The 18,946-nt window shown below is 45.2% G+C and overlaps 1 protein-coding gene across 1 annotated transcript in view; it reads right to left on the bottom strand.

The window, feature by feature from the left end:
* The window catches only part of TMTC1 (transmembrane O-mannosyltransferase targeting cadherins 1), a 215,959-nt gene that overhangs the window by 185,348 nt on the left and 11,665 nt on the right, over positions 1 to 18,946 (bottom strand). The window contains exon 2 of the mRNA XM_084809370.1: positions 3,445 to 3,622. Within this exon, the coding sequence (XP_084665496.1) occupies positions 3,445 to 3,622 (178 nt within the window). The remainder of the gene's footprint in view (positions 1 to 3,444; positions 3,623 to 18,946) is intronic.

Here is an 18,946-nt window from a genome sequence, read left to right on the forward strand (position 1 = left end):
AAACAATATTGTCTTTTACAGCATCGGATTTTCTTTTCACCACCAGACACATCCACAGCTGAATGTCCTTTCGGCTTTGGCCCAGCCGCTTCACTCTTTCTGGCGCTACTTGGAAATTCCCTCTGCTCTTCCCCAGTAGTATATTGGACACCTTCCGACCTGAGGGGCTCATCTTCCGGCATCATCTCTTTTAGCCTTGTGATACTTTCCATGGGGTTTTCTTGGCAAGAATACTGGAGTGGGTTGCCATTTCCTTCTCCAGTGGACCACATTTTGTCAGAACTCTCCGCCATGACCTGTCCGTCTTGGGTGGCCCTGCACGGCATAGCTTATGGCTTCACTGAGTTACACAAGCCCCTTTGCCACAACAAGGCAGTGATCCATGAAGGGGTTCAACATTTTACCTCCTCCTAAATATCAAGAAATTAAAAACACCCCTTGAAACTTGGCTTCTAATAAAGCTAATTCATCTTCATAATTCTGGTATTTGCTTTGTACTATGTTAATTCTTACCTTAAAACTAAATAAATCAAAGCACGCCTGTAGTCTCCATCCAACACCCCCCTGCCCTTTCCAACTTTAATAATTCCTCACCACCACCACCAAAGAGCTGCATTATTTAAAGACTGGCTGATTAAGGTCTGAAACAGCCTGGGAGGCATCCAGAAAGCTCAAGGCTCCTTTGTTATTAAAGAAATAATCTTTCCTGAAAGGATCTCAACAAGACAAGCCATCGCACTCTCAAAGCATTCTAAATCTTATGCATTCCACATCTACCAGCTCCCCTAAGGAAGGACTGGCTCAGAGGGGAAAGCCAGAAAGATCAAATTGTCATTTGCAATGTTTCATAAATAATGCTGGCCCTTGCAGACTTCACTTCTAAATTACAAGGATATTTCCTAATTGTCTTCAAACTAGCTCAAGTTGCCTGTGGTTTTTGACAGGTTGGGGAGGGAGAGAGCTGGAAAGTTTCAGGAGTCACTTAACCACGTTAGCATGCTTCTCCATTGTTCTGCCTTGAGTTCTCTTTCTTAGGATGCAATTGTATGTATGTTTAGACAGAAAAAAGTCCTATAACTCTAGGGCTTGCTGGGAGTTGTATGACTTTTTTCCGTCTGAACATGCACAGGATTGCACCCTTACTCACACAGAACAATGGAAAAGTTGGATGGAACCCTATATACTAATACTAAACTCATTTTCCCAGTGTGGATCCTTATGCAGCTAGAACAGCACCAGCCACACAGAAAAGGGAGGTATCGGCAGGCTTGCAGACTGGGGAGGAGTACAAAAAATATATTGGGGGGAACCTAAGGGGATGAAATCCGAACAGCCCAATAAGGACTGAGCATACTCAGTGGGCATGGAAGGGAAATGGAATAGAGCACGAGTGAGGAACCTATGCCCACCAGATGCTGCTGGACTACAACTCCCATCATCTCTGACCATTGGCCACAGTGGCTGATAGGAGGTGGCATCCAACAGGATCTGGAGGGCTCCAGGTTCACAATCCCTGTAATAGATTGGGTATCCTAGCAGATGGTATGCTTGACTGGCTGGCTGGAACCCTGAACAGGGGCACTCCTCACTGCAACATTTTGTTGCAAATTCCACTGGTATATTATATCATTGACTACCTTTGATACCTTTTGTAGAAAGGGGAGATAAAATGTCAATAATAAATAAATGAATATTTAAAACTAGCTTATCTACAGACTCGGATAACAAAAGAAAAAGAAATGCATTTTAAAAGAAAGAACTCACTCTCCTTAACGAGCCCAACCCAACACCATACACCTTTATTCATGGGAACAAAACCTCTGCAAGACAGAGTTAAGCACATTTAGGGTTTGCTAAATTTACACTATGTGTGTGGACATGGGCACAGTTATATTTGGGGAGGCGCAAGTATTTGTTTCCTTGATTTAGGGAGGCATGCTCTAACAAATGTTCAAAAAACCACTGGGTTAATAACCATGCAGTCATCCAGCAAATTCTTCTACACAAGCCCTGCTGAAATTAACAGGAGCTGCACAAATCCACAGTCCCATTCATTCCGAGAGGGCTTGAAAGGAGATCTTCACTAAGAATTATGCCCTAAAGCAGAGCTATCCCAGATTGGCCAAGCAATCCAGGCCTCTTGGGAATTCTTTGGAACTTGAAATATTTTTCCCATGCTTTGATAAAAATATCAAAACTCTTGCACTCTTGGTAAACTATAGTGAAAAGGAGAAGAGACTTAGCTGTACATCTGGAAATCCCTGATCAGAACCTTACCTCCAACACAAATTCACTATATGGCCTTAGATAAGTCATTCTTGTACAGCCTCAGCCTTTCATCTCTGATACAAGAATAATACTGGCCTGCCTTTACAGGGTTGTTGTAGGGCAGCCTTCCCCAAGCTGGTATCCTCCAGATGTTTTGGACTTCAATTTCCATCAGCCCTAGCAGGTACAGTTAAGAATGCTGGGAGATGTAGTCCAAAACTTCTGGAGCACAGCAGGTTATAAGGATTACAACAACATAATGTCTGTGAAATACTCTGAGCCCTCACAGTCCAATACTATACATGTCTATTCAGAAGCACGCCCCACTGAGTTCAACGGGACTTACTCCCAGGTTAGTGCATATCTAGGATTGCAGCCTACAACAACACTATATAAATGCTAGGTATTATTATTTGAAATGATATGCTGGTATCAGCTTATTTTAAAAATCAATGTTTCATTTAGTTTGGAATTAATCACGGGGATTGACTGATCAATGTTTTCAGCTCTTCTAATTTATAACTATGTGCACAATCCTATGTTAAGTTATAATATTTATGATTCTCTCAAGACTTTGGGACTTTGTTTGAATATGGGGTTACTTTTTTGTGCTCAGTTTGAGAGAAAGAGGGAACGAGAACTCTAGAAGAAGAAAGGGAAGCCAAACAATGCCTCAGCAGGATAGACATCTCAAAAGCTTTTTCTTTTAATATTGCATGACAGCCAAGCATCTAATTATTCTTCAGTGAAAACACTTGGCATTTATTCTTAGCAAAGCTGCTCTAAGGCACTTAATCAGAATTATACGCATAGCACAAAAGCAGATATACGTGAAAGGTAGTCCCATTGAACTCCGTGGGGTTTACTTCTAAGCAAACCTGCTCAGGACCATGTGTTAGGGTGGTATCGTGGACAGAAACTTTTAGTAAAGTTTATTATTATCCTCCCATGCCACACTGATTGTTTTCTCTAAACACAGGGGCACTTTTCCTGCTGATCTTTTGAAGCAAAGATTCCACCCTTATTGTGGGGGTATATTATGCAGCTGCCTTCTACTGAATCAAGGCCACACTTCTATCGTATCAAAAGGGTCATTTTTCAATTACCAGGAAAACTTGTGCTTTCATGAAGTTGGAAAGGAAACTCTTGTAGCTTAAAGGTCTCTCAGCTACTTACGGCCTCAGTGTGAATAGGATGGACAGCAAAGAAGAGAGCAGTGACAAAAGCCAGGCGGCTGTCCTTGAAAATGGCTTTGTCACAAGTATACATCAGCATAAGCGTCACCAGGCAGTGCAGGACTACATTCACAGCATGGAAATAAAAGGGGTCCATCCCAGCCAGCAAGATATTCAGCCTGCAAGAAAGCAAAAACAGAATAACAGATACAGAATGGGAAAAAGGAGTTTTAGGGATATCAATCAATACACATTCAAGAGCATTTCAAAGAAGTCCGCAGAACCTACAATATTTCACTGCCTGATCCCACATGCTATGCACATACAAAGCTGCCTTATATTGGGTTAAACCATTGCACACTCGACCAGGAGCAATTCCCCAAGGTCTCAGGCTGAGATCCCTTTCCCAGCTCTGCTACTGGAGATGTTTATAGTAGCAGATACTAGCGACTGGACCCAATACCTTCTGCTTGCAAAGCATGTAGCCTATGACTGATCCACCACTATCCTTCCCCATGTTAGTTATTTGTACAAAACAGCAGCTTGAAAGGGAGTGGGGAAAAAACCCACCTTTTTCCAATATACAAAAGCTTCTGGTTGCTTGGAGCTGATTCTAGCTCACCATAGGTGCATAGGGAACTGGCTATTTACAAGCCTAACTGCAGGTTACAGACATTATGCTAGTTGCCCATACCCCTTTGTTTCTACACAGGCTGGCAGAACTAAAGGAAGCAGACAGAAAGGCCATCAGGGGCAACCTTCTTTCTGCAAACTGGGACCATACATGCACCGGTCCATTATAGAATCCAGATCGCTTCACAAATTTGGAACTCGGAGGTAGCAGCCATGGTGGTGGTGGGTGGAACTGAGTGCCACATTTCCCTTGGGCCCCTCTTTCCTGATGCACTCACACACACAAATAGAGAGGCTTCAGTCTCAGGCCTTTAATTCATTATCAACAGGTTCATTACAGATGCAAATCCTCCAAGACTCTCAGGCTACAAAGGAAAGCCTCTAGGGGATTCAAATGGGAACACCCATTTGCCTGCAGTTTGAGGCTTGCTGGCTAGACTGACTTAGGGAGGGATGTCCTGCCCTTCCAGGGATGGTTCCCTAGTCGCCTCTCACGCATTGCTAACCGGGTCGACCGTCTGAGCTCCGCCCTGACGTTTCCCTCTTAGCTCTGTGCCGCAGTCCAGCATCTCTTAGGTCACAGCCCCTACTCTCCTCCTCTTCCTCCTCCTGGCTTCTCACAGAGGGGGACGGGGGGGGGGGGAGGCTTCAGGCCCAGCCATCTAGTAGTTAGTAACTTGATAAGCATGCCTACCTATATCTGAACTGGCCTGGGGAAATGCATCCCCCAGTTCTGGCTATTCCTCTATCTGAATCTGAGCTGCTAACTATCTCCCTGCGTTCAGAATCAATCCTGACACTGAGAGCAGGGGCAAGACTTTGGTAATAGGGATATGGGCTAGACAGTCAATCTCTGTCCAGTTGCCAGAAAAGTACATAGAAATAGTGGAGGCTGGTGGTTCCAGTGTCAGTGTGGGGGTAAATCGACTCCAGGTTTCAGAAAGAACCAGTCAGAACTCTAAAGGAGTTATCAATCAACTCCTTTAGAGTTCTGACTGAACCCTGGAGTGGATTTACTGCCCCACTGACATTGGAGTCACCAGCCTCCACTGCACAGAAGGTAAAAGTAAAAACCAGTTCTTTCCCTCCCCTTCACTGCACAGGTGTAAGAACTACACTCCACCTGCAACTGCTTTTCCCATTGATTGACTGACTGACTGCATTTATAAGCTGTCCTTCAGCACTGCTACCCCCAAGGCAGCTAACAAGCCCGTAAACAATTAAAGCAATAAAACCATTTAAAAGATGCATTTAAAACTGGATTGTGTAAACAAAACAGTATGGCAATAAAAAAAAACCCATGAAGACAAACCACAGCACAATAAAGTCTATGAGGTGCACCACAGCTCAGAAGGGCTGTGTAAATCAAAAGATCTTCACTCCGTGCTGGAAAGACATAAGGGCAGCACCTAGCCGCTGCCTCTTCCCAGCAGCAGTGCTTAGGCCCAGGCTGGCTGCAGAAGGTCAGCAGTCCTAGCAACGCCGCTGGGAGCCCAGCTTCGCAGGGGCTGCCCACCACCCATCTATCTCAGTTCCTAGCTCGGGCTTTCACTAGCAGCAGCCATAGCAAGGCAGCGGGGGCTGAGGGCAAGCCAATTAGCTGCAATATCTCTCCATTTCCTGCCGGTGCGCCTCTCCCCTGAGCCGCAATCCAAGGTCTTGGTCCACTTAACAGAGACTCGCCAATGCAGTGGTAAGCCACAGGAATACGACAGATGCCATAAGTCTCTGGAGCTCTCCCATCCAAAAGAAACTCTACCTTGGCCTTCCCCAACCTGATGCCCTCTAGATGTGTTGGACTACAGCTCCCAGAAGACCCCAGCCAGCAGAGCAGAGTTGTGGTCCCACACATCTGGAGGGCATCAGGTTGTGAAGGCCGAGGTAGAGTCTCCCAGCTAGCCAAGCAGTTGTAGTTCAACACATGTGAAGGGCTGGGCCGGTGCCAAGGGTAGGCATGCTTGGGCACCTGCTGAGGGCCTACACCCCAGCAGGGGCCCACCAACAAGAGCTGCTCGGACTTGCTCCTCCTCTTCACCCTTGCAACCTGTTTGTTCCCCTGCCTCTTGCTCTGGCCCAGACAACGGTGGTGGTGGTGGTGGTGGTGGTGGTGGTGAGGAGCAGTAGTTGCCCCTGCCTGCTTGCTCACTGGCTCTGCCTGCCAAGCAAGCAAGTGGGAGCCATGATGAGAAAGACAATGATGAGCAGTAGCTGTTGGTGACAATGGCGATGAGAAGGCAGGCTCACTGAAGGAGGGCGCCCATTAAGGGTGTCTTGCCCAGGGGTCTTTCCAAACCTGGAGCCAGCACTGCCGGAGGGCTCCAGGTTGGGGGAGACTGCTCGAGCTCGTAGCACTACTACGCTTGGACTTCTCATCAGCAAGGGAAGTGGGGAGTTCAGCAATACTGTGTGCCAGCGTGGGAGATGGGCAGGGGCGCACTTGGACTGGCAATCTCTCTGGGTGTGTTCTGGTGTGGACTGGTGGTTTCTCCCTCTACGTAAGCTTGAAGCTTTTAGAATGGGGAGGGCCATTCCTTCAGCGGTAGAGCACTTACTTCACACACAAAAGGTCCCAGATTCAACCCTTAGCATCCCATTCAACCCCATATTGTATTTTATTGTGTCTTTGCAATTTTAGAGTTAGGATTTCAACAGTGTGCATGTGTCTCATTGATTATATATGGGTTGTTAGCTGCCCTGGGCTCCTTGCAAGGAAGAGCAGAATATAAATATAAACAAACAAATCTCCAGTTAAAGGATCACAGATAGCACAGAAAGAACCTCTGCATGAGATGTTTTCTATTCTGACTAGTAGTGAGTCTCCAACACTAGGTTAGATGGTTTGACTCAGTAGAAGACAGCTTCATATGTTCAAACAAATAAGCCAGCACATGAAAGAGCAACACCCAACTTCAGTGGGGCACCAAAGACCAGGATAGATGCAATGCCAAGTCCCTGTTAATACACTTAACGCACACTCCTTTTCCATAGCCCTACCTCTCCCCTGGCACAAATTTGCACACCCCTTCACCACAGGTAGAAGAGCCTCGTGTGGCGCAGAGTGGTAGGCAGCAGTATTGCAACCAAAACTCTCCCCACGACCTGAGTTCGATCCCGGCGGAAGCTGGGTCTCGGGTAGCCAGCTCAGGTCGACTCAGCCCTCCATCCTTCTGAGGTCGGTAAAATGAGCACCCAGCTTGCTGGGGGAAAGGTAGTCACGACTGGGACTGGCAATGGCAAACCACCCCGCTACAGTCTGCCAAGAAAACGCCAGTGCAAGCGGCGTCCCTCCAGTAGTCAGCAATGACTCGGTGCTTGCACAGGAGGAACCTTTTCACCACAGGTAAGCAGTTATCTGCACCAGTGCTATCTGCAGTTAAAGCAAAGCTGAGTTTCCTCTAAACCAAAATCTGACACTGTGGCCGGAAGCGGGTAACTCATAAGATGCTGACAAGATGCTTAACTGCTGTGAAGAGTGGCGGTGGTGGTGTCAGCAGTGGGGGAAGATGAGATATATTTCAGAGGAAGGAGGGGTTGCAATGAGGAAGATGCATTCCGGGAGCTGTTCTGGGTCACGTCAGGACCTTGGGAAGTGTGCTGCAGGAAGTGCTGGCTGGAGTGTTGTTCTCCCATAAGGAACTGTTGTCCCAGCAAAGGGCTGCAGGCAACTCAGGCCTTGAGAAGGCTGGCAGACCCTGGGCTTTCAGTGGTTCCACCCTCACTGGATGCAGTTCTTAAAGGGCTGGTGTGTTTCTGCAGTCTCATGCTCCTGTGTGGCTGAGGGCCAGGAGAAGCTGCAGGGGAGTCATCCTTGGAGCCAGATGATGGGAGAGCTCCATCCTCAGACCAGGAAATTATAGAAGGGGAGGCCAAGGGCTCGCCCTGAAGTGGGGTGACCTATGACCCGACTGAATCCAAGTCCTCCTTGGGGTAATGTGGCGCTTCAGAACCAGGGGACACGACAGGGACTGGCTCTCTATTTGTTAACCATGATGAACAGAGATGTAACCATGTTACATCTGCACTGATCCAAAAAGGCAACTAACTCTAAATCCAAATATATCCTTCAGGAATAGGGCCATCATGGGACCGAGTGGGGCAAGACAGCTCCAATTACCACAACACATATAGTAAACATGGGCGTTTACTGCATAGTTTCTGCACTTCATGGGGAGGGGATTCTTGGTAGCTTCTTTACCATATAAACACAGTGTGACCACCCTTCCACAGCTGCTTCGAACTGTGGTAACACGGATTTGTCAGCATATGACAAGTGGCTACAGACCACCATCTCCTTATGCAGTTATTTTACATGGCTACTAATAATCTAGATCCACCATGCAAGTTATTGCAATATAGAGTACAGTCTGTGCATCAGTTCAGACACAGTTTTCTGATCGCGACTATTGGGAAGGTATCTGCTATAGCACAGCTAGGATTTTACACAAGGTTAGACGCAAAAACCCCAAATCAGGAAAGCTGGGAGGGCGGGGAGGAGAGAGAGAGAACACTAACAGGGATCACCTATTGCGCTCAGCAGGTAATTGCCAGGTTATGGAACAGTGACAACGATAGACTTTCCATCTGCAGGAAAAGTAGCACTTGCTTAAACAGCAGTGTCATCTTGCTCCATGAAACTGGAACAACTAAGTGATCAAGGGGATGGAACAAGTCCCCTATGAGGAAAGGTTACAATGTTTGGGAACTGTTTAGCTTAGAAAAAAGGCAAGGGGAGATATGATAGAGGTGTACAGAATAATGCTTGGTGTGGAGAACGTGGATAGGGAGACATTTTTCTCCCTCTCCCATAATACTAGAACCCACTGGGGTCATCCCATGAAGCTGATTGGTGAGAGATTCAGGACAGAAAAAAGGAAGTAGTTCTTCACACAGAGCATAGTCAAACTATGGAATTCACTACCACAAGACGTAGTGATGGCCACCAATTTGGATGGCTTTAAAAGGGGACTAGACAAATGTATGGAGGCTACTAGTCCTGATGGCTATATGCTACCTCAAGTATCTGAGGAAGTATAACCATGTACACCAGTTGCTGGGGAACATGGGCTGCTGCACACACACCCTGCCTGTGGGTTTCCTGTGGGCAGCTGGTTGGTCACTGTGTGAACAGAATGCTGGACCAGATGGACCCTTGATCTGATCCACACAGCTCTGCTCTTGTTCTTCATCCATGTTATTTTTTACTACTGCAATGAAGATACATTCCAATATAACGTGAGAGACGCCACACACACACACACACACACACACACCAGTTAATCCATAGCTGTGCATCTGCAGCCCTTGATTAAAAGCTTCTGAATAACAATAAAGCTTCCCAGAACATCTGGTATTGGGGAGGGAAGAAGAACACTGAACTCCTATCACTCTCAAGAGGGCGATTAAGAGGTAGCTTCGTGGCATCTAGGAAGCAGGGCCTATAAGCCCGCCTCCCACTGAAAATGGTACTATTCCAGGGTGGGGATGAATAGAGATGCCGCAGGTAGAATGAGCAGGTCTGGATCAAGGCTCCTTACTCCTTCACAGCATGCCTAATTAATTCATGGAAAAAACAACAAAGAGTCTCATGGTACCTTGGAGCAGCCTTCCCCACCCCAGTGAACTCCAGATGTGTTGGACTACAACTCCCAGCATGCTGGCAATTGTAGTCCAACACATCTGGAGGACATCAGGGTAGGGAAACAGTGCTTGCCACCATAGACTGACAAATGTATCATGGCATAAACTTTTGTGGATTAGAGTCCACTTCATCAGGTGCCTAGTGCAATCCTAAATTGGCAGGCGCATATATATATATATATATATGTATGTATATATATATATATATATATATATATATACACACACACACACATATACACACACACACACACACACACACGGTGGCGGGGCAGGGAGCTAGGAATCAAGATGAGCGAATTCAGAGAGAAACAAAATGCGTAAAAGGACAGGCAGTGATGATTAAGTAAAAGTGAAATGGTCAGAGGACTATTAACAAAGCCATGTTGGTGGCAACATCCTGGCATTGGTAATCTAATGAGCACACCATAATCCCAATTCATAGAATCATAGATAGTAGGGTTGGAAGGGGCCTACAAGGCCATCGAGTCCAACCCCCTGCTCAATGCAGGAATCCAAGTCAGAGCATCCCTGACAGATGGCTGTCCAGCCTCGTCTTGAACACCTCCAGTGTGGGAGAGCCCACCACCTCCCTAGGTCATTGGTTCCATTGTCATATTGCTCTTACAGTCAGGAAGTTTTTCCTGGTGTTCAGCCAGAATCTGGCTTCCTGTCACTTGAGCCCATTATTCTGTGTCCTCCATTCTGGGATGATCAAGAAGAGATCCTGGCCTTCTCTGTGACAACCTTTCAAGTACTTGAAAAGTGCTATCATATCTCCCCTCAGTCTTCTCTTCTCAAGGCTAAACATGCCTAGTTCTTTCAGTCTCTCTTCACAGGGCTTTGTTTCCAGTCCCCTGATCATCTTTGTTGCCCTCCTCTGAACCCTCTCCAGTTTGTCTGCATCCTTCTTAAAGTGTGGTGCCCAGAACTGGACACAGTACTCCAGATAAGGCCTAACCAGTGCTGAGTAGAGGGGAACTAGTACTTCCCGGGATTTGGAAGCTATGCTTCTATTAATGCAGCCCAAAAGAGCATTGGCCTTTTTTGCAGCCAATTGTTGGCTCATATTCAGCTTGCGATCGACAACAATTCCAAGATCTTTCTCGCTTATAGTGTTGTTGAGCCACGTATCCCCCATCTTGTAACTGTGCATTTGGTTTCTTTTTCCTAGGTGCAGAACTTGGCATTTATCCCTATTAAATGTCATTCTGTTGTTTTCTGCCCAGCGCTCCAGTCTATCAAGATCACTTTGAATTTTGTTTCTGTCTTCCAAAGTATTAGCTATCCCGCCCAATTTTGTGTCATCTGCAAATCTGATCAGCATTCCCTGCACCTCCTCCTCCAAGTCATTAATAAAAATGTTGAAGAGCACTGGGACCAGGACTGAGCCCTGCGGTACCCCACTCGTTACCTCTCCCCAGCTGGAGAAGGTCCCATTGATAAGCACTCTTTGAGTCCAATTCTGTAGCCAACTGTGGATCCACCGGATCGTTGTTTCATCTAGCCTACTTTGAGCTAGTTTGCTCATCAGGATATCATGGGGCACTTTGTCGAAAGCTTTGCTGAAGTCGAGGTATATGATGTCTACAGCATTCCCACGGTCTACAAGGGACATTACTTGATCAAAAAATGAGATCAGATTCGTCTAGCAGGACTTGTTTTTGACAAATCCATGTTGGCTTCGAGTAATCACGGCATTGTTTTCAAGGTGCTTACAGATGAACTGCTTTATGATCTGCTCCAGAATTTTCCCAGGGATTGATGTCAGACTGACTGGTCTGTAGTTCCCAGGTTCCTCCTTTTTACCCTTTTTGAAGATAGGGACAACATTAGCCCTCCTCCAGTCATCTGGCACTTCCCCTGTCCTCCATGATTTCTCAAAGAGAATAGACAGCGGTTCTGAGAGTTCTTCTGCCAGTTCCTGTATTACTCTAGGATGCAGTTCATCTGGCAATTCAAGCCGCAGGCGACAGAATTCCATAAAGCTCCTTTTCTCTGTCCTGAAACTCCCACCAATCAGCTTCATGGGATGACCCCATTGGGTTCTAGTATTATGAGAGAGAGAGGAAAATGAGGGGATGCCAACCTTGGGATGAAAAAGGTTCCCCATTAAATCATTCACAGCGGATCACTATACTGGTATCATCAGCTGATAGTTATCAGCTATTGCCCTCATATCCTCCTTGTGGGCTTCACAGAGGCATCTGGTTGTCCACTGTGAAAAACAGTATGCTGGACCAGATGGGCCTTTGATCTGATCCAGCAGGGCTCTCCTTATGCTCTTACCTCTAGGCAACTGAGTGGCACTATACGCAAATAGCTGGGTGCAAGGAAAGCGCTACTCTTGTAGCTGCATCTTCCAAGAAAAGTGCGACAGTGCCCTCCCCAGTGCAGAGGGAGTGCCAACACAAGTGACAGGCAGGTGGGCAGAACACAGAACTAGTGGAGGGGATTGAATCCAGGTGCCCTGTGGCGCTGCCACCTGTCTCTACCAACTCCACCACTACAGCTTTTCCATCTGCCCACTGTGAGGTACGGTTAGCATCCTCTTTGTGCCATTTGGCAGGAAAGGTGAAGCAGTGGCAGAAGCAGAAAAGGGCTGGAAAGACTACCTGGCAACTCTACACACAGTCAGCAATTAAAGATTTATCTGCAAGCCTGGTTTAGTATTTCAAGGTGCCTGGCTGTTTTCAGATACTTTCCACTTCTAACAAGGAAGAAAAGAAATATACAGACCGGGAACAATACCTGTAATCTTAAACTGTTTAAAAGCCCGGATTACGGCCCCAGTTCAGCAAAGACTTTAACCCATCCTGCACCAGGGTTGGAGAACCTCAGTTCCCAGAGCCAAGTCTGGCCCACCTGGAGTCCCAATCTGGCACTCCAGTGTTTCCCAGATGGCCAAGCCCCCTCCCTCTGGCCCCACCCCCTTTCTGCTGACCACTGATCATTTGGTGGTTTCCTGGCTTTTGTGGAGCTCCCCCTGCCCCATTTTAGGATATTTAAATGCCTCTCTTAAGGCTTAGCTACTGGCAGTAAGAACTTTAAGCGAAGATATGCTGGTATTTTTGGCCCCGCCCCCTTTGTCTTTGGCCCTGCCCACCAATGGCATGCACACACACACACCCCAAGCTTATTCAAAACAGAATTTGGCCCTCAGGCTGAAAGAAGTTCAACACCCTGACTTGTATGACCAGGACAGGCAAGGAAATACTATGAGGAACTCATGGGGAATAGGAAGTGATAGAGCTCTGCTCTCCCTCCACACATGCCTAAATATCCCACCCAACCCAGTGGAGGCTGGCACTATATCGCATTAGCTCTCAGACACAACATCAAGTCTCCTCTAAGCCCCATCCCTGAACAGCCTCACTGAACTCAGTGAGCAAAAGGACCATGGGCAGCCCCACACCATGTCCTTATAGCTGTTGAGTTATGGTGCGGGACCTCCACAAAATCAGCTCCTTGCAATGACTATAGAGGGTAGCAGGCTGCCGAAACAGAATACATGCATATGTGCTAGCATATACATGGTTCTCTCTGATTAAAGACCTCTCCTGCAGGACATTTGTTTTTCCCTAAATCTATTGTATAACACGTCTCAGATATGGTCAAAAAAGAATGAAGGAACTGAGAAAAAGAGAGAGAGAAGTGTTTTGCAAACTTAGAAAGCTGATTTCTACCTTCATTCCATTTGTCAACAGTTCTGAGAAGTGGTGGGGAAGACACAATCTTTGCTTGCAGAAACAAGTTAAAAACAGAAAATGTAATCCAAACTATTAAGATGCCTAATGGGCAAATTACACATTATCTCAATTATATTAATGTGCAGTTCAAAGCTTATTACTCCAAACCACATGTAGTCGCTTTTCTTGGATATTCAAAGGATATAACTAATTTCTAGCTTCTGTGTTCTTCAGATTCCTTTCATGAACAGTTGGCTGAGCTTGTTTTTATGGAGAAAATAAGCCAAATTATGGATAATGTGCAGTCTGGTATAGAAGGTGGTCTGGGTGGCTTGCCAATGGAAAAACGGGCATTCCAAGCAGGAAAATGCAGAACTGGAGAAGAAACAGCCCCAAATGGATGAACAATATACACTGGCAGATATTATATCTATTTTTTTCTAGAATAACAAATTATGGCAAGCTAAGAGAGCAGGACAGGCGAACCAGGCCCCAACAGGCCCAGAGCTTTCATTAAAAAAAGCAAGTATCTAGCCTTTATTGAATGAGAAATACAAAGCAAATAGCGTGGGCTCTGTAGCGACAAATTGTATCATGAGAAATAAGCATGCCCTTGCCTTCCTTGTTTTTAGCTAATGAGTGAAGTCATAACTACAACGGGCATTTACAGAAGCTGTGCTATAGGGAAAAATGTAGAATCACACACACATATGCACCAATCATTTGGAAGAGAGACGTCCTGGTTCATTGGGGTCTTCCCTGGTAGAGAAGCAATTTTTTTACCCGGAGAAGAGCAATTGAGACATCCAGGATTTTACTGCATCTGATATTTCAGTGTAGTGTGTCCACCCAAAAGCAAAAGGTAGCAGCAAAGACAGAAGGGCATGCTCTTTCTAATTCAAGTTTAATTTCATGCAAAAAAGCATGAAATTTTAGCATATTCGAGGGCTAAAAAAATCACCCTGCAAATGCACATGTAGATAAAGTCCATCATTAATATCCCCATTTTGTGGAGTGGAGGCAATATATATCTATATTGCCAGGGGAGAGGTGGAGAGAAAGTAGTGTATATGACAACCTTGCAGTGTAGTACAGTGTTGTTGCCTAGTCTCTTGGCTTGTTGGGTCTTGAAAGAAAATGCAGTGTGAGTGGGGGCTGTTAAGTAGATTGTGGCAGAGGCATGTCCTGCCTCAACTAAGTTCAGATCTTTGTTATGCAAACACAAAGCTAATTGCAACAGAGAAGTCAAAACAAGCCAATAGTCAAACACAGTTTACCTTGCTAACATGGATTTTCCAGAGAGAAGTCAGAGACGTAGCCAAAATCAAACACAAGGATATCAGTCAAGTATAATCAGAGTTCCAAAAAGCAACATCAGGCAGAAGTCCAAAGGTCGATAACACAGACGTCCAAGCACAAGTCAAGGCCAGGGTACAAGATACAGGAGCTGCAGCAACAGCATTGTTTCCAGCGAAGGCTAGGCTAAGCATGCAGGTTTATGCTGCCATCCAAGGCTCATAGAATCATAGAATAGTAGGGTTGGAAGAGGTCTGTAAGACCATCTGAGTCCTATCCCCTGCTCAATGCAGGAATCTAAGTTAAAGCATCCCTGACAGGTGGCTGTCCACTTTCATCTTAAATGCCTCCAGTGTGGGAGAGACTCACCACCTCCCTAGGTAATTGGTTTCATTGTCGTATTGCTCTAACAGTCAGGAAGTTTTTCCTGAAGTTCAGCCGGAATCTGGCTTCCTCAGCTGGACTACATTACAAGCCTTGCTCCTGTGGAGTTCCATTCTCTTGAGGAGTCCTTCTTCGGAGTCAGGTGCTTCTTACAGGAGCCCTACTGATTTGTCTCTTAAGGCAACTATGCTCTCTGGGACTGGGTGGTCGCTCAGCCTCTGTCACTGAAGCAGAACTCCCCTCGTCCTGTGGGGATGGAGCCATGGTCTTCTCCCCTGAGGGCCCAGCCTCCCCAGGTCTCCTGATATGGGTAGTTTCATGGGGTCATCCATTTCTGGAACCTCTTGCTCCTAGGAAAATAATCTTCCAACAGGGCCATGACGTAACATGGCAGGAGGGAGGATGAATTAGTTTCCCCCATGTACGGGAAAAATAGGGGAACCTTTGTGGGTGAGCTGTTGTTGCTGGCATAAACACCTAAATGAGTATATTCATACCAAAAGCTCAAATTCTTTTTATTAAAAAAAAGCGGGGGGGGGGGCTCTTTGGCCTGTGCTGACAATATTGCTTTAGTTATTATGAGGTATAAATAGATAACTAGAACAAAGGCTCTTAGAATGCATTGCTTGCTTTTTAACAATTTAATCTTGAATTTATCCAAGCAAAGGCATTTGAACACATACTCACTGGGGTCATATAAATCTTGACACAATGTTGTTTTTTACTTAATTAGGAAAGGATGTTTGTTATGATTTCATTTTATTTTATGTATTGGATTTGATAGTTTTATGATGGATTTTCTACAATGGATTTAATTTTAAAAAACCTGTTTAAAAAGAACAAGTAAAAGCATATATGCTTGTTGCTTTTAAAAAAACAAAACACAACAACAACAACCCCACATTTGAAATACCATGCCTGGTCTTGCACTGAATGTGGTATTGCCAGCCTGAGATCAACTGACAAAAGACCTGCAGTAACGTAGCTAGATTACAATGCATGACATTTGAATTCTTTGCATGGTTTAGAGTTGGCATGGGGTGTGCGGTGTTGCTGGCTGGGGATGATGGGAGTTGTAGTCCAACACATCTGGAGGGAGCCAGGCTGGGGAGGGCTGGTACAAGAAATCTATTTGAACAGGAGCAATGCAACCAATAGCCCTCTGACTCCAAAGTTGCTTGCCCAGTTTTAGTTAGCCAGCCCAAGCATTCTTCTAATCCAGCAAGATGGTGGACATTTCAGAGATGTGTCTCTGCAAACAGCTTTAGTCCCAAAGCGACAAGACAATCACAGCAAATGACAAACGGAAAACATTGCAGCTTGAAGGACCGAGCCCTTATACCAGGATATAAGTCGCAAAATATTATTCAACTCCCTGGCAGAATGAGATTCAGTTTCTTCCTTCTCTACAGTGACCCCAGCCCCTAGTATTCATCACTGGTCTTCGGTGGTGGGTTGGTACCATCTTAAGGTGCGTCACATCATTGACACCAACACTATTCTTTCTTTCTGGGGGTTTCTTTTTAAAGGGAAGGAGAGAGGCAGAGAAAAGGGTGACCAGATGCCAAGGAAGGCAGTGTTCCTTTATCTTTAATAGTTGTGTAGAAAAAGATTTTTTGGCACACCCGCTTAATGAGCAAGCACTTGCATATGTTCCCCTTGTCTGTTCTGTACAACTAATAAAAACAGGAGGATTCATCCTAAAGGATAAAAACGGGCATATATGGCAAAGCACCTCAGGTGTCAAATATAAGCAACAAAAAGCTGGGATGCAATATAAATATTTTAAATTAAATTAAGAAGCGGATCCCATATTGCTGTTTGCAATTAAATGTGGGTGCTGGGTCTGAAAATGGTGATGATTGCTGTGATAGTTCTGGCACTTGCTGAAGTAGATTCCTTTCATGCTACATTAACAGCACAATCCTATACATGTCTACTCAGAAGTAAATACCACTGAGACCAATGGGGCTTAGGGTAAGTGGCTACAGGGTTGCAGCCTAAATGTATTAGTCCTTTAAAGGCACCATGGGACTCTGTTATTTTAAAAATGATAGTCATCTGACAAGCCTACTGGGACAGCTTTTTCTATGATGCAGAACATGTTAATTCGGTGGTCTAATCCAAGTTTGAAGTTGCACCTTTGCAGTGCAGTTGGTCAGAGACTAAAACCTGGTCAGTTTCAAGATTTTAAAACTTTTTTTTTATTATACAATTTCAACAAAAGGGGAAAAAACAAAAGAAAAACGTAGCTACATAGATTTGAATATATCAGTTTCAATGGGTAAAGGAAGACATGACAGAGGTCTACAAAATTATGCATGGTGTGGAGAATGTGAATAGGGAGACATTTTTCCCCTGCTTGTGGGTCCCTGGTCGACAGCTGGTGGGCCACTGTGTGAACAGAATGCTGGACTAGATGGACCCTTGGTCTGATCCAGCAGGGCTCTTCTTATGTTCTTATTTTCTAATGCATACATATGAAATATATACATGTATATAGAGAGAGAAAATACAGGTTTCTAAGAACTATACGTCAACGTCAACAAAAGCAGATCAAATATCCAAATAAGTATCCATTTGCAGGTGGCATCTATACACCACCTATTCAAATGTTGAAAGGTTTTTGTAAGGTCTTCAACCCATTGCATTATAGGAGATGAGCGCTCATCCTTCCAATGTGGTAATATCTGTCTTTGTAATATCAGTTAGACTCAAGATTTTAACTGCAACAAATCTATCAGTTTAATGATGCAATGCCTGAAATTAATATAATCTTCATCAAGGAAATAATATTATGAATTTAAAGACAGGCATACTAACGTTAGAATTGAGAAAAATATATTATAAATGGCCAGACAATGGAATAAGAAAGCAATCAACAAACAAAAAAAAACAATATAAATGGTTCTTCGTGTGCTGAAATCAGAGAGGCAGTTTTCTCCCAGGCAAAGAGGAACTACCAGGAGAAAACACACATGCACGTGATCCTGGCTCCCACTTTGTTAACCACAGTTTAGCAGGAAGCCAACATGATATCTGTATGGGCCCATAATTATTCCACTCACAAAACAAAAGAGGAAATAAATAATGCACATTTAAAATGTTCCAAGAGATATCACAAGCCATAATTGCAGAGTATGTTTTTATAGGCTTTAGTTAATTTTCCTTGGGCATTTCTCTCTCTTTTTCTTTTCCTTGTTCTTTTTCAAGGGATAGCAAGCTTTGGTCCAGTACCTTTGGAGCAAGACTTTGAAGAATAAGATGCATCAGACCCACTTCACACATGCAGTTAGTGACATAGTAACCACCAGAAATTGCAACTATATCGAGGCTGTTCCAGGTGGCAGCCCACTCGTCTGAAAGTGCTCTCAGGCCTCTTTACACAATTGTCACCATAATATCACAACCCCCCTCCCAGGGCCAGCTTCAAGGGTAGCCATGGTCGGGCACCTGCCGAGGGCTCACACCCCAGCAGGGCCCACTGGAGTTGCTCATCCTCTTGCAACTTGCTTGTTCACTCTCGCTCTGGGCTAGGCAACGGTGGTGGTGGCAAGGAGGAGCAGCAGATGCCCCTGCCTACTTGCTCACTGGCTCTCTGCCAGTCAAACTAAGCAAGTGGCAGCAATGATGAGAAAGAGGACGAGGAGCAATAGCAGCTGGTGACAGTGGCAGTGAGATGGTAGACTCACTGAGGGAGGGGGCCACTGAGGGTGTCTTGCCCAAGAGCCTTCAAAAATTTGGAGCCTGCACTGCTCCCTCTCCACAGTTACAGTTACAATGCAATCATATGCACATTTACTGGCTGAAAGTGAGGAGGAGCTGAGGAACCTCATGACGAAGGTGAAAGAAGAAAGTGCAAAA

Source organism: Heloderma suspectum, chromosome 7 (assembly GCF_057233095.1).
Source record: "Heloderma suspectum isolate Gila_16-S chromosome 7, 16-S_ref, whole genome shotgun sequence".
Taxonomy (NCBI): Eukaryota; Metazoa; Chordata; class Lepidosauria; order Squamata; family Helodermatidae; genus Heloderma; species Heloderma suspectum.